The 16,077-nt window shown below is 34.0% G+C and overlaps 1 protein-coding gene across 2 annotated transcripts in view; it reads right to left on the bottom strand.

Annotated features, from left to right (window-relative positions):
- Positions 1 to 1,563: 1,563 nt before the first annotated feature.
- Nyap2 (neuronal tyrosine-phosphorylated phosphoinositide-3-kinase adaptor 2) overlaps positions 1,564 to 16,077 on the bottom strand; it is a 249,231-nt gene continuing 234,717 nt past the window's right edge. For both annotated transcript variants that reach the window (XM_058577456.1, XM_046439583.2), the window contains one exon: positions 1,564 to 2,037. In XM_058577456.1, coding sequence (XP_058433439.1) covers positions 1,810 to 2,037 — 228 coding nt within the window. In that variant the 3' untranslated portion in view covers positions 1,564 to 1,809. The remainder of the gene's footprint in view (positions 2,038 to 16,077) is intronic.

The raw sequence follows: 16,077 nt of genomic DNA, 5'->3' as shown, positions 1-16,077 counted from the left end.
ATTCTGCTTTTTTCAACACCTCACTTATACAAGCAAAACCTAAATCTTCAGTAAGAATTTTATGTATACAATTCTTTTGCACGCATGTGCGCGCGCACACACACACACACACAAATACACACTTGCTCCCACTTACCTTTTCCTTTATTCTTTCAGAATTCTAATTGGACATCAAAATATACATTAATTATAAAACTCTAAAAAATTATGTTATAGCATTTCAAAGGCTCTTGAAAGAAACTATTACCAATAAAGCATTACTAAGTTTCTGTCAATATAGATTACAAAAATTCCCCAACTCCTGTTATATTTGGTTTTATTGAGCAGCATGGTACTATTGCTGTCAATACCCTTACATGGAAAAGTACTGTGACAATAACTTCAAACACACACTTTTTCTCTCAGAAATATAATACTAAATTGATTGTTAACGAAGAACCACATACTGTCAATTTTAGGAAGCATAAATAGTAATTTAAATATACAAAATATATGTGATACTTTCCTTTTTTATTTATCCGTGGCAACATTTATATTCAACTAACAAATTACTTTTAAAAGATATATATGATTTTTTTTAAAAAAAACTTAAATTTCATCACCACATAAAATTGAATCCACCTTATCCTCTATCCCCTGCATTTCCTGTTTCTTCCTTGAAGCAAAATAAAGAAGTGATCATCACTCTTTGGTCATGGAGTCATAATTGGTCAGAATGGGTGCGATGGTCATGTACGGATTATGACCCCAAAATTGGATAATTAGTTTAAAAAAAAGCAAGAAATACTTTTTCATTAATGGGATTAAAATTTGAGAAAGATTGGCATTTAGTGTACGTAGATATGTAAACTAGTCTAGTTGAATGTTTGTTTCTTTTTCTAAAGGAAACAATCATGCACATGAAAGGTTACTGATGGCGTGACCACAATGTCAGTGGCCTCATGTGCTCCACAGCAGTCACCCTCACCAGCATTTGACTCCTTATTCCTTCCATTGTCACAGTGAACCCTGGTCTCCTCCAATCAGATCCATGATGCAAGGACACATGTCCCTAAAGTCATTTGTGAAGGAAATGTTTCCTGCTGGGATGTCCAAATATATCCTAAGAACTTTCTCTGGAGTCTAACCATTTTTTTTTTTTTACTGTAAAGAAGAGGATATTGAAGAGAAATTCTCATGAAAGAAAAATATTGGTGTCAATGTAATGTGGATGTCTAAATTAACATCACATTTGCATTCATTTCCTGTCAAACCTTGAGAAACTTAAAAAGCAGCAGATGCTCTTCACAAATATGATATTCAATTTTTACATTACTAGCACCAGATCCTATATTATGTGGCTGGATATGATGTGTAGCTGTGAGTTACTGTACACAAGCCAAATGTGGGCAGGAGAGAAAAAAAAAAAACATTTTAAATGCAAAAATTAATAGTAAAAGGCATCAAGGGGTTACATATAAAAGAGATAACAAACCAGTTAATACCGAAATTATATCATATAGTAAACTTGATATTTCTGTGTATATATATATATATATATATATATATATATGTATAGTGTGTATTATTTCAGGTGTCACCCATAAATTAGTAAAATATTTACAATTTAATATCTTCTGGATTCAAAATAATCCGGGATAAATAATGTGCCTTAATTGCAAAGACATATACATTTTATCTTGTATGTGCCACAAGTAAGCACAGCTTCCTGTGGCATTCCACTCCAACAGAGAAGATATGTTTCACGTGACCGAGTCGACCTCCCTCTGGGTAGTAAGTAACCAGGAGCTGCCGCCATCCTCCCCATGCTCAGATGGCAGTGTCCCAGAATACCGTTTGCTGTTTAGAATATGGTGGAGGGCTGCACTTCTTTGCACCTGTGCTCTTCTTCCAGCTGGGTAGGATAGGCATGCTATCCTGTTTGCAAAGGCCCTTTTCCGTTTTCTGTCTAGCCTTTATTTCCTTGCACAAGCAACGCTTTTTCTCAATCATCTCAAGCATTGTATGGTCTCCATGAAACCACTGCATGCAAGCCACCTAGCAGAAAAGAAAGAGTGAATACTGAAGAAAACATGGAATGGAAGCATATTTTGCACTGTTAGTTGTCATTTAGAAAAATGTCAACTGTTTCTACACCTCCTTTAAAAACTCTCAGAATGAATGGAAAATACATTAATTCTTACAAAGCAAAATGAAGCCATGGAAACCACTAAAAATCTTTGTTTTGAAATTGGTAAAATCATGATATTATTTAATAATTATTCAGGCATACATATTTTCCCAATATGGAAATAAAACTTTTAAAAAATGTTTACCTTTTTAAACAATTTGCTAGATCTTTGCCTTTTACTTTCACATTAGCTCCATTGTGTTATTGGTTGTAATAAATCTAAATTCAATTGTTGGAATTATTTTTCATTGAGATTTAACATAAATGTGATATGTTGCAAAGATGTTAATGAACATTTTCATTCTTAAAATGAATTTTAAAACCTTAGAATTGTTTATAAATAGCATGTAGTACAATAAATATTTTAAATATTTCTTCCTCCTGAAATGACTTTCAGTGTGCACCTTATGTTTGGAATATAAATGCTTCAATAATTCGTCTGTAAAGAAGTTTTTGATACTTCAGAGAATGTTGCGTTAGAATCATTGATCTCTACATGAACATAGATCCTGATTAGTTCCAGAAACAGGAAAAGATTCATCAGGTCAATTGGGTTAGTGGGAGAAATTTCAGGGTGGATTATGCTTTGGTATGTACACATGTATTACTAGACAGGTAAACACTAATCCCAGGTATGAGTGGTATAATGTGTGTTAGTAACTTTCATTGGAATAGATTCTGTCCCAAGCAAAAGGCAGTGAGACTGGCCCATGAGCCCAGCTAGGATGGAGAAGCTTGAATTTAATTGTTTAAGCAAATCTACTTCTTATGATTTGCAGAGTAAAAGTGGTTCACTTGAAGTTGCTGAACTTGATGTTACAGAAAAGCAAATACCTAATATTTAACCTATATCAGATCTCATTCTAAGTACTTTGCATGGGTTATTTCATTTATTCCTCACAAGAAAGATGCTCTGAAATAAATATTGATGATAAAATGACACTTATATTTTGGAATTTTACCCAAAGTAATAGAGCCAATGATTGGAAGTCAGGATTTGAACAAAAGAGTTCATTTCTAGCACCTGTTCCTTTAACTACACCACGCGGCCTTTCAATGTGTACAGGTAATGGACAGGACTGGGAAGATAAATTGGTACAATGTCTTTAATGCATGAATGAGGAAGCTAAGACTTCAAGAAGTTGCCTATCTTGTCCAAAGTCAGGCAGGGGTTATTTGGTTTGAACAAAACTCATAGAATTATCACCAATCCTAAACCTTTAGGGAGAGGGCAGAACCTAAAGCCAGAAAATAGAGATTCAAATTCTGGACGTGCCAAATTTCTATTATTCACTCAGCTTCTGGATTCTTTAACTGAACAACTTAGTTGGCAATACCTCACTTTCAGAAGCTGGTTTGAGGTTTAAAGTGATAATGAAGTCCATCTCACTTAAAAATAGTACAGCATTTGCCTACATTTTCTCATTCTATTACTGGAAAAGCCTGGTAGCTTGACATGTCTGTCTGCCCTCTCTGCAAAGAACTCTATGTGGTGTTATCTCCTCCACACTTCATTGAAAGCTAGGATTTATCTATGCACCACAATTACAAAGCTGAGTGTCAGAAGTTTAAGGAACTAGGTCAATGTCACAGTTCTTAAGTTACACCCAGCTGTCTGACTCCAAGGTTGATATTCTTTCTAGTACAGCATGCTCCATCTCTTGAAAATTATTTAAAAATTATGATAGTTATTATGGTCTATATTGCCATTTCCAGGTGGTATAATACAAATGTATTTATAGTTTTATTGTGAATAAAGTGCTGATCTGAGTCAAGGAACCAAAAGATGATATTCTTAAATAAATATGTTATAATGTGCCTAACTTGATACAAAATGCCTTAGAAGGATGGGCCATGTATATGCCTTTAAATGTCCTCTGGTCCCTAGCTTAAGACCTTGGCCATGGACATTCATATTTACATAAAATGATAGGTGTTTGTTGAGTTAATATAATGAACTGTTTTGTGTTCCAACAGGAGATTGACAAAGCAGCTCAAAGATTATTTGAAAGACCTGTGATGTTTTCTAATATCATGACCCATGGAATAAAAATACAGTAACTCTCTTTAGGTCGAAATATAAGAAAAATTTATTGAATGACTATAAACTGTCATAATGGAATTTATAACAAAGAATTCCCAAAGGCAAGACCTTAATCTCGTCCATTTTAGAAGTTCAACATGCATAACAAAGTTCTAACCCCTCATAAAATTATTAATTGGAAAAAAAAAACTACCATCATTGAACAATTTTTTTGCCTATCAAAAAAATTCTCCCAATAATCTTATTCTTAATAAAGTCTTGTGTTTTTCACATTTCAACATAATTGGAAAATCTCCAAATTTCTTTCAGGCAAATATTCCTTACAGCGTCCCCCCCCATTTGTATTTTATTTATTTTTTCACACAAACATTACATTATGTATTACTTAATTTTCTTTAATATTTTTGTGGTGTGAGTCAGGATGGGTGACTACAAACTAATTTTCTAGGGCTGCTTTGACAACTGTGTCAACAATATATTTCACAGTTATTAGAATATTTCATTGTATTATGTATAATAAATTCATGTTTTGTCAATTAGAAATTTGTTATATAGATGTTTAAATTTATGTAGAGAAATAAAACATTTTAATATCTAAGGACTAGAAGTGTCAGAATAAAAAAATCATAAAAATGTGATTTTTCATATTTTTTACACTTTTCTTTTCTTTAAAATACTCAAATGTCCACTCAAGTGGTAGAATGGTCTAAAACATTAATGAAAAAAATTATTTTCCTTCAGACTTACTCCATATTGTTTAACCCTCCTCTTTTGGTGACCACATAAAACATTAATGAGAAAGCATTGCCCAAAACTGAAATTTCATGAGAAAGTACTGCCCAATACTTGAAAGAGGGTTAGGTGGTAGGAACAAAATTCAAACACAGATTACTAGAAGATTACCAATGCAAAATATAAATATTCTTTTAAATTCTCCATATTAAATTCTAATGTTACTGCTATGGCCATTAACAGAATCAAATCCCCCTAAAATGTGTCTAAGTATATTTTGCTGTGACTGTAAGATGTTACACTGTCATTCATTATTTTGGACATAAAATATCTTTAACAATTATATAAAATGTGTTACAAATGCTACCCATACAAGATTTCATCACTCTTCTGTGTTTTTTTCTTTTATCACAAAATTCTTTATATCTTATTGAAATACAGCTGTAAATTCCTATCCCATCTCTTTCTACAGTTGAAAGAAATTTAATAACAGACCATTACAACTAATTTGAAACTAAAGCCATTAAAAAACTCTTTTAGTTAGTTATCTAAGTGGTCATGTTTTTATCTTTAATCCAAATGCATTTGTTTTATATTATTATATTATATTATTATAAGACGACTGTTCAATTATGAATACATATCTCCTAGATGAGAGTTTTATATTAGTGTAACTCAGCAGAGATAATATTCTTAAATAAGTTAATGAAAATAAAATCTAGTGAAGTTCCCTGCCAAGGAGGCAAAACTAAAATCTCCACCAGCTGCATGATCTACACAACACTTTCATTCTAAAGAGTACAGAACAGAAAAGGGGAGAGGAGTAACCCTACAGTGGGAAACCCTGGTCCTGTGGCTGACACGCATCGCCTTCCAGAAGTTCACATGCTGCAATTCTCACTTCTGTGGTGATGGTACTAAGAGCTGAGACCATTGGAAGTCCCAAGGAAGCTCTTTTCTACCTTCCGTGTTTGAGTACAACAAGTTAAAGCCTGCATCCTGCCAGAGGGCCCTCAAATACAGCCATGGTAGCACTCTGATTTTGAACTTCTCAGAACTGTGATTAATAACTTTTTATTGTTTATAAACTACCCAGTTTGTAGCATTTTGTTACAGTAGCCCAGACAGGCAAAGCAATTGTTCACCATCAACAGATGAACAATGATAAGTCATACTGATATTATGTATGTTAGTTACAATGATAGTCCTTTACTTTTCCTATCTTCCCCCCCACCAACCCCTAACTACACTCTAATTAATAGAAAAAGTACTAGACAAACTCAAAATAGGGGACATTCTACAAAAATACCAGACCAATACAGCTTGATGCTGTCAAAGTCATCCAAAGAAGTAAAGTTTGAGAAACTATCAAAACCTAGGGGTTATAAAGAGAAAACCCATGACTAAAAGCAATATATCTGCTGTACTAGAAAGTACTGAGGAACAGTAAAAACTACATTAGATAAAAACTAGGGAAATTAGAGTGATGTGTACTGTACCTGATTCTAATGTTTGAATATTGATTCATTAGTTACAACAGAATGAACCATAGAAAGGTAAGGCCTTAGCCACAGGGAAAACAGAGAGCATGGATCATAATGGAATTTTTAGCACTCTTTGTAGCTTTTCCATAAATCAAAATTTTAAAATATATACATATTAAAAATAAAGTGAAAAGACTATATTCTCTCAAAATATTCATTTTAATAGTGTCTTTTATTTTTTAAACAGAAGCAAACTGTATAAGGGGGAAAGTTAAATAACTTGATTGAGATCCTGCTAGTTGGGTTACATTGAAAAGCCATATATATATAGTATAAGACTATGGAATGTAGTTCATATGGACATAATATTTGTATTTGTGTATACTTCACATGCACATTTTGTGTATATATATATATATATATATATATATATATATATAGTACATCATGTATACATATATTATGCATATTCGTACACATATCACACTTTATACATGGTATGGGGGGCAGTGAACTAAAGCCATATGAAGTGGGAATATTTCATATATTGTAGCAACTTCATGGGTGTTCCTGAAATACTGGTGTGAATGAGGAGGAGTCTTTAGTTCATGTCAATAATTACTTCATCTAAGAATGAAAATTAAGGGCTTCCTGAGATTAAGAATATATTTTCTTCAAAGAAATGAATAGAAATGCAATACAATAAGAAATCTCTACTATATATGGAAAATACTCAATTTTCCAAAATATCTAAATCATAGACAGCAAAATATTACTCTAAAATAAGCACTAAGAGAACTTCAACATTAAAAATGACATGAGCACAAAACTGATATGAATATAAATATCTCAAATTATTATTTTTGTGCCTTCCTTAGTATTTGAAATATAATGATTTATCAAGGACTTAGGAGACTAAATTCAATGTTAAGCAGTGCCTATTGACTTTGGAATTAAGTTCAGAGATAAGTGCTGAGACTGTGAATATTTCTCAAAAATAGATTAAATAATCTATACTCATTTCCAGTTGATCTGGGTGGGGGATGATCTATCAATCCCACACTGGGCTGTGTGTGTCAACTTCTTCCTCCTGGTTGCCCACTTCATGAGAAATTATCATGTCCAGCACTGGAAGTAAAAGCTGTTCCCAGGACAAAAATGAAGTTAGAGCTACCTGAAATCTCTACCTTTTCTCTTCACTGCACAAAAATTTTCTCCAGAAGACCAGGCATGGCACTGGTGAAGCAATGAGACAGTGGAGAAGTGTGTGTGTGACCCAAAGCAACCTCAGGAATCATGGGAGGAGCGAGAAGGTTGCACTTGTGCCCTCCCTGACCAAGGAGTCAGGAGGCCAGCCAGGGATACTGTTGCTCTCATTAAGAATGTTCTTCCTCTTCCCTTTAGTGGACAAAGAGGTTGAATCTTCACAAATATAACATACAGAAAAATAAACAAGTAAGTCCCATGGCTATTTTCCACTTATCTTCAAGACAGTGAGTAGGGGCTGGCAAACTGAAACCCAGAGGCCAGACACAGCTCACTGTCTGTTTTTGGACAGACCTTGAGCAATATATTTTTTTCCTACATTTTTTAAACAGCTAAAAAAGAAATCAAAGGAATAATGTTTGGTGACACATGGAAATTACATGAAATGCAAATGGCAGTGTATATAAATAAATTTTTTGGCACAGAAGCATGCTTATTTGTTGGCATATTGCCTGTGAAGTAGAGTTAAGTTGAGACAGAGATCATATGGCTCCCAAAGCTTAAAATATTTACAATCTGGCCCTTTTCAGGGAAAAAAAAAAGATAACCCCTGAATGATCATATATGAAATAAAAAATGCAGTTAATTAATAAATAAATAACCACTTTATTATGATTAATACAGCATCTAAAAAGATCAAGAAAATAGTATCCTAGACCTATTAAAGTGGAAAAAGTCATTTTGAATGGATAAATTAAACACAAAAATTGTCATATTTCCACTTATCTTCACTCTAGTAAAAATGGTTATTGGATCAAACTACTATTGCTTTATCATCATGGTTTTCCCTAAACATGCTTTCAACTACGTAAATGGTCAGTTGACCTTAAAATAAGTACTTACTAGAACAGTTTGATAGATGATGGGCAAAAATACATTGATATTGGTACTATTAAAAGGAGTATAAAAAATGAAGAGCGTTGATTTACATGTATACAATATTTTTCATATCAAGTTTGGCTCATTAAACTTAAGTTTCAGATTTGTTGTAGCGATTCATATATAAAAATTACTTGGGTATGCTAAATGTGCATGTTATAATTCCATCTCTATAAGGAAAAAAGTAATTTTGGAATTAAAGAAACAAAGTAGATTACCTGGCTTACATTTGCTCCGTACGAGGTGTCATTCCAGGTCCCTCCCCCTCTTTAATTACGCTGCCATAGTTACTTTTGTCATGTCAGTCTTGTGAGTCAACCTAAAACTCACAATTTATTTTGAGAAATTCCCCGCAATTTTAGTGAATTACATTTCTGATATTTTTCCAGCTATATTTTGGAAGGAAGGGGCAACATTGCAAAGTGTAGACTACAGTGTTAGCTCTCAGTAAACCTTTTGAAGTTGACATAGAGCAAGCAGGTTATAATCCCCTGTATTTGTCAACATGATCACTAATAAAATTGCTTCACTACTTAGTGTCAAATCACAAACCTTTCACACAGAAAAATAAAAGTTTTTCATTGAATGATTATGTATTGTCCTATGTATGTTGTATACAATAATTTCTATTTTGGAAATTTGTATAGGTGGTCCAACATAACAGTATTTTTATGCTTAATGTTAAAAAGTTACAGTCATATAACTCATGTTACTTCATTATTATAAATACCATTTATTTAACTTTGAAAAGCTTAGATTCAACACTAGGAGAATGAGTCAGGAGTAAATGTTTTCCACCCCTCCTAATCTGAAATACAGGCCAGAATGAAGATATTAGAACAGATAATATAAGTGTGCAAGACCAAAGCAAGTAGAAAGAATTTTCAATACTATTGGACTGAATTTGATCTGGGTCTTCAGTATCACTTGGATGATGTAGTGTAAATCATATACCTTGTTTCTTGCTTGAGAAATTATGAGAATTAAAGATTATAGGTAAAATGTTTTTAGCTTCTAGGGCTGAGGTTATGGCTCAGCGGTAGAGCACTCGCCGAGCACGTGCAAGGCCCTGGGTTTGATCCTCAGCACCACATAAAAAATAAATAAATAAGATAAAGGTATTGTGTCCAAGTACAACTAAAAAATAAATATTTCAAAAAAATGTTTCTAGCTTCTATACTTTGATTATATTATTAAAAGTAGCATGCGCCTTTTGTATAGCTTTAAGATATTCTGTGGTGTTTTGCCTATATATTTTTTCATCTTTAACTCTGGTCTTTGGGGTATTTTTAAAATTATTCTCTTGTAATTCTTCCTTGTTTATCATAAGGTTGACTCAGAATGTATGTTTTATGAAAGAATTTTTAGGCAAGTCTATACCCGAGGCATGTACTGAAGTTTCAGTGTTTATTTCCCATGTCTAAATTTAGTTGTGATATACATACATCGACAGAATGAGAACCGTGTCTTGAGTTGCTTTTCAATGCAAAATTGCAGACCTACATTATCTCCTTCCTTTCTCTTTGTAGATCTGAACATTCCCTTTGACACACAACAGTCTGATCAACTACGAGGCACATGATGCAAAACATCACATGCTGTATATTAAGTCACATATGCTCTTTGATTTTATGTATCTGTACTTGCTTGCATAATCAATTATGTAAAACACACTATCAAAAAAACTAAAAAGCATAAATTAATGTCTTAAAAATTGGCATGGCTATAAAGAAAAATAGAGTTTCAAATTAACATCTGTTGCTCATTTCTTGTGCCTGTAAAAGGAGGAAATCGCCTAACCCTTCAATCTTATAGTGATATTTTTTAAGCAAGCATCAAATCACAAGTCACTTTCAGGAATAGAGGATGGCTTCAACTACCCTGCTAAACAGTAACAATGAAGACTCATGCCAAGCTAATACACTATGCATTATTTCTTTAATAAAATCCATCTACTTGTGCATCTCTGTGTGTGTGTTTGATTTTCTATTTTCTTAGGAGACAGTACCAAATGGATAAGATGACATATTTTTATCATTTATCAATTGTGAGACCAGGGTATAGTTACATAACGTTTCCAAGACCTTTTTCTTTATTCATAAAATGAAAATAACAAAAACTCAGTTTTGCTGAGGATTTAATGAATAATTTGGCATCTCTTTAAAAGTGGACACTCTTAAGAACATAAGCTCTTCTACCCCCAGTGGACTACGTGCTCTGTGAACACTCTCAACCTCTAGCAGAGCAGAGATATGCAATCAATGTTCATAAGATGAATGAGTGAAGAAACAAATGGATGTAATGTTTTCTGAGTATTTTCAGGGAAGGCAATTTTAAATTCCTTGATTTAATGAATGATCTCATTCCAGTTTGGCTCATTTGAATCCAACAATAGCCCAAATTGTACATGGTTTAAAAAATTATTTCCTAGAATTTATGAACCACAGGAGGCACCTAACCTGAAACTGAGCCTGTAACACCACATGAGTCATACCTGGGTGATCTACTGCCAAGAGCACCACTTTCACACTCTGGGCATCTATCCTGGGCCCTGTGGCTTATATTAAGTGACAAATCAATGTTCCACAAGTCTTTTATGACTTTGATCTGGGTAAAGTCGGGCTTAGTTTAATTAGGCTTTCCAGCTGATCCTGATAGGAGATAGTCTGAGAAATACAGAACTATCAAGATAGCGTAGAAGCATTTTCTCAAGGTCTGGCTCTTCCCGCTCTCTGACCATCCTCACTGGATGCAGCATACAAGTAAAGAATTAATTGAGGTTTGTGGAGGAGGAATCAGATTTTGATGTTAGCAAATTATTCCAAGTATAGTCCATCTATCTCTCATACACGTGCAATGTACTCATATATTTGTATGTATATTATTTATATATATGCAAATATCACATATCAATGATTAAGTCATTGAAACTTGCTACATGTCCTTATCATGTTATTTCAAAACATAAAATTATAAAAGTACTACTGAAGAATACTTTTTTATGTATCAATAATTTCACTCAAGCAACAGTGGTGAAAAAAAGGAATAAACTCACATCTTGAAATCCTTGATTGATGTAAAAGGAATGAACTCAAAACTTTCTTCAGTGATTTTATAAAAGTTCTAAACCAAGTTGGCAAAATATATGTTGGAGTGGAGAATTATCAAAATCTAATAATAATAGCATCAGCAATATAATAATACCAGGCAACCATGATTTATTGCACATAATGAAGTTCTAGGAACTCTATGCGTACAGAGTGTATCAATTTCCTTAAATGTAATAATGTCATGTATTTTTTTTCTATTTTTATATAATAAAATAAGATTTGGAAAGTTAAGTTAAAGGTAGAGTATCATAGGTCTAATAGAAGGCAGAATTGGAATTGGAATTGCAAAATTTAGTCTGCGCCCCAGTCATTGCACTAAATTCTCTCATAGCTAACCTTGGAGTTGCCTACAGTGGCAAGCACATGCGTGTATGCACGCGAGTGCGCACGCGCGCGCGCACACACACACACACACACACACACACACACACACTCACACACATATTCACTGTGTTTTTTTCACTTGATGTAAACACTGACACAGGAAAGTGTCCCACATAAAGTAAGAGTGGTGCAGTTTGCCTCTGAAAGATGCCAAGGTTGGTAAACGATGAAAACTCTGGAGGAGAGAACACACTTTGACTTTATTTTGTTTGTTTCCTCTACCACTTTCTTTTTCACTATTATCAAGGACAAGAGCTCCATAACTGCAGCCTTTCCTCAGAATGAGTGCAGGATCATCTGGGCTCCGTGCCTACTTCGTTTCATCTCATCCTTGCAATGAAAATGTGGCCACTATTTTCTATATGATAAAATCAAATTTTATCCCATTTAACAGTCTCTGAAGATGGATTCCACCTTGGAAATGAAAAGGGAGGTCAACAGAGCAGAGCTGGGCACCTCATTTCCCAGTCAGAACTTCTATCCTCAAGGCAACTTCCTTACCTGTCACCCACAAGAACACTCATAGGGCACCAGCATGGTTTCAGTGATGGACTTTAATATTCTGAGATTCAATTGCAAAGATGATTCCTCATTACTTTTCACTTTATCTCCTTCCTGGCTTCCTTCTTGGAGTTGTTAGCCAAATATTCAATGGGTAAAGTATCTCAATAGAGATCATATCCAAAAGTGAATGATAATAATTACAATAAGAGCAATGCATTATTTCATTCTTGCTGTCTATTAATACCTCCCACTTATCTCATCTCCAAATATATATCACTTACTCACTGGTAGAACCTCCTTATAATCACGTTTTGAGAATGTATTTGCTGTTCTGGGGCACTGCACTAGAAGTCCCTTTGCAGGTATTTTTCTTATTTCACCAGTCATAATGCAGATCATTCAACAAGTCCCCTTTTTCCTCTGTTTCATGGTAGCAAACAAATAGAGTAATCCTTTCACATATGTTTATGCTTTTCCAAATACATTCACGATTTTAGTGAGAAGTGAGTGGTCCAAAAGTGTTAGTTGATGTACTGAGTTGGGGGAAAAGATCAGGGATAGGTTTTATGCAACCTTAAAGGAAAATGTTAATTGCATAAAATCATTGTTCACAAACTCTTTGCTAGAGCAGAAATATAAAAGCTGGGAGAGTAGGGATAAGGGGAGGTTGATCAATGGGGACTAAGTTATAGTCATACCAAAGTAAGAAGTTTCTAGAGAGAACAGGCACATATGGTACATCCCAAAAACCTAGAGAAAAGAATATTGAATATTTTTGCCATTTGTCAGGTGATTGACGAGACAGATAGGTTCAGTCTGATTTAAATATTATGCATTGTATATATCAAAACATCATTATTGTGTACAATTTTTAGATGTTTAGGTATCAGCTAGAAAATTAAATTTTAAAAATAATTTTAGAAAATAATAAAATTTTCAAGTCTTGAAAATACATAATATTTTCATATCACAAGATGACAATTAAAAGCAAAGCCAGTTGTCAGGATCAAATGTTAACTTTGTGTCTCTTGGAAACAGATATGATATGCAAATTGGTAAGCACATATGATTCTAAATGATATTATATATATTTTCTAGTGGAAGATTATGATCCTAAAAGTGTGTTCACCTAAGTTCACCTAATAAGGCAATATCCATGCAGGTTTGATTGACGTTGTACTTGCCTCTTTATACATGTTCATAGAGCAAAGATGCAGGTAAAATGAGTGGATTATCCTGTGTAAAGGTACAGAAAAACATGCAATAACTTTGAAAAACAATGAAAATATTTCATGATAAAGAGTTGATTTGTGATTTAATTCTCAAGTTTCTGAAACTGGCTTAAAGTTTTGCTGAATTAAAATTTCTATAAAGTTGTGAAGGATATTGGATATGAGCATGAGTGATATATGATAAAAGACATTCATTTATTACAATGCAAAATGAGGCTTCTCAGAGCAAAGTTGCTTCATGTTCAAATATAAAAAATATTATGTCTGTGTCCACAGGCAGGACCAGGGCATAGCCTTAGAAAAACAACATATGATTCATTATTTGGCTTTTTACTGTTTATAAAGTCCTTGCCCTTGGAAAGTAAAGTGGTTATATACAAAATGCAATACATTTTTTTCCACCAATACATGACATTCTGAAGCAATTAAACCCAATAATTACTACAGATACAATTTCATCTATTAATTGAATAAGCTAATTGTTTGTAATAAAGAATAAAAAAAACCCTTTGAGCAGGTTTCAGAATTAATTTATAAGTTTTTAAATGAGCAAGAAATTTATGTAAGTAGAAAACCTTAAAGAGACATTCCCTGAAGGAACAAGCAGTAATACAAGATAAAATTCAATTACAACAAAAGTATTGATGTTCTCCACTAAATATATTTTCTTAATTGCTGACACTAGCATTAATTTAATTTCAAGTTTAATTTCATTATAAAATTCTGGTTTTTAATAATGTATATGGACTTGACCACAAATAAATGAGGGAGACCAGTCTTGGTCAACATTTCCTTTATCTAGCAAGGAGAAGGCTCAGAGGCAAGCAGTCTGGTAACCCCAAGAAAGAGAATTTGATAATAACTGCTGAAACACTAAAAAACATTTTTAGTTCCTTTAACTTTGAATTGAGCTTGGGTTAACAGATGTAAAATATTGTTTTTTCCACAAGAGCGGATTGCCCAATATGAGCACAACTATGATACAGAAGGAGAAACACACTAGCAATCACAATAATTCAGACTGGGGCCAGATTTGCTGTTCTACTTGCTTGGGAAAAGTGACTGACTGCACATGCTCTGGGCTTCTGGTCAGAGAAGACAAGAGAATTCAAACCATAGAATGCCAAGCTGCAACAGGCCCACAGTTGTGTTTCATGTAAACTATACAAAATTGACAATTTTAAACCCATGGGGAAGAAATCATGAGATTAAATTGAGAGAAAGAGAAAGTTGAAGTTGAGATAGGGAAGAAGGCCAAGGTCAGGCCTTATAGGCAAAATGTTGCCTACATCTTGAATTCTCTTGAAAATCAGAGAAACATGGCAAAAATTAACTGGGGCCAAGTTTTCTCTGTCTTCCTTAAATAGACTGGTCCCTAAAATTCAACCCAATCCCCAATGTAGTCTCAGCACTGGGGCAAAGGGCCAGTTGCCATTTTTCATTTCATTGATAGTGAAAATTTCCAGACAGTTAAAAAAGATTTTCTATACTCTTGAATCTATCAAAGGAAAAAAATGCTCCTTCCCATTGTCTCCTATGTGGCTGCAGGCATTAGGGTCTGTGTCTCTACAGCCGCTCCATCTAAATATTTTTTTTTTAATTCCATAATTCTAAGTTTGAGCTACATCAACCCAAAGCCTGGGGCTTTCATCCTACTCAAAACTAGCACTAGTTCCCAAAGTAATGTAAACAACACTTGTAAATTTGCCCATAAATTAATTGGACTTCTTTTATGATTGAGTTTTCCCAAAAGGGGTAGGTCATTTTTTCTTCTAACCAAATTCACTCAGATTGTGGTGGGATCAGCATGGAAAGACAGGAAAAAAATGAACCTTATATGGTAATCTCAAAAAAAAAAAAAAGAAGTATCACTTGCAGCTCAAGGTCTGCCAGGCAGGAGTTCAAAAGGCAGCCCTCCCTGCTGCCTTCCTATCCTCATCTTCCTTTCTTCCCCTGCTCCTCTCTATTTTCTACGCTGTTTTCTTACGGTCTATGATTATTAATCTAAATTGTCCACTTGATAAGGTTAGGAAATGCCAAAGACTAAGTAAGCGGTTTGGGGTATCTCGCTGGGGGTGTTTCTAGGAATGACTGGCACATGGGACAGCAAACAGAAGCAGAGAGAGTCAGAAGAACAAGGAAGCAGAAGCAGATGCAAGCTCCATGCTTCTTGATGGGTTCTTGATCACTGCTGTGATCACTTTAGGATATCAACTCCTGCTCCTTCACTCTTCTAAAGCAGATTCTGCCCGAGGACTCTCCAGACAGTTTC

Source organism: Marmota monax, unplaced genomic scaffold (genome assembly GCF_021218885.2).
Source record: "Marmota monax isolate L192 unplaced genomic scaffold, Marmota_monax_Labrador192_F-V1.1 WCK01_AAM20220418_F8-fsc00041, whole genome shotgun sequence".
NCBI classification, from domain to species: domain Eukaryota; kingdom Metazoa; phylum Chordata; class Mammalia; order Rodentia; family Sciuridae; genus Marmota; species Marmota monax.
The sequence above is the reverse complement of the archived record's forward strand: the minus strand, read 5'-3'. Positions and strand labels throughout refer to the sequence as shown.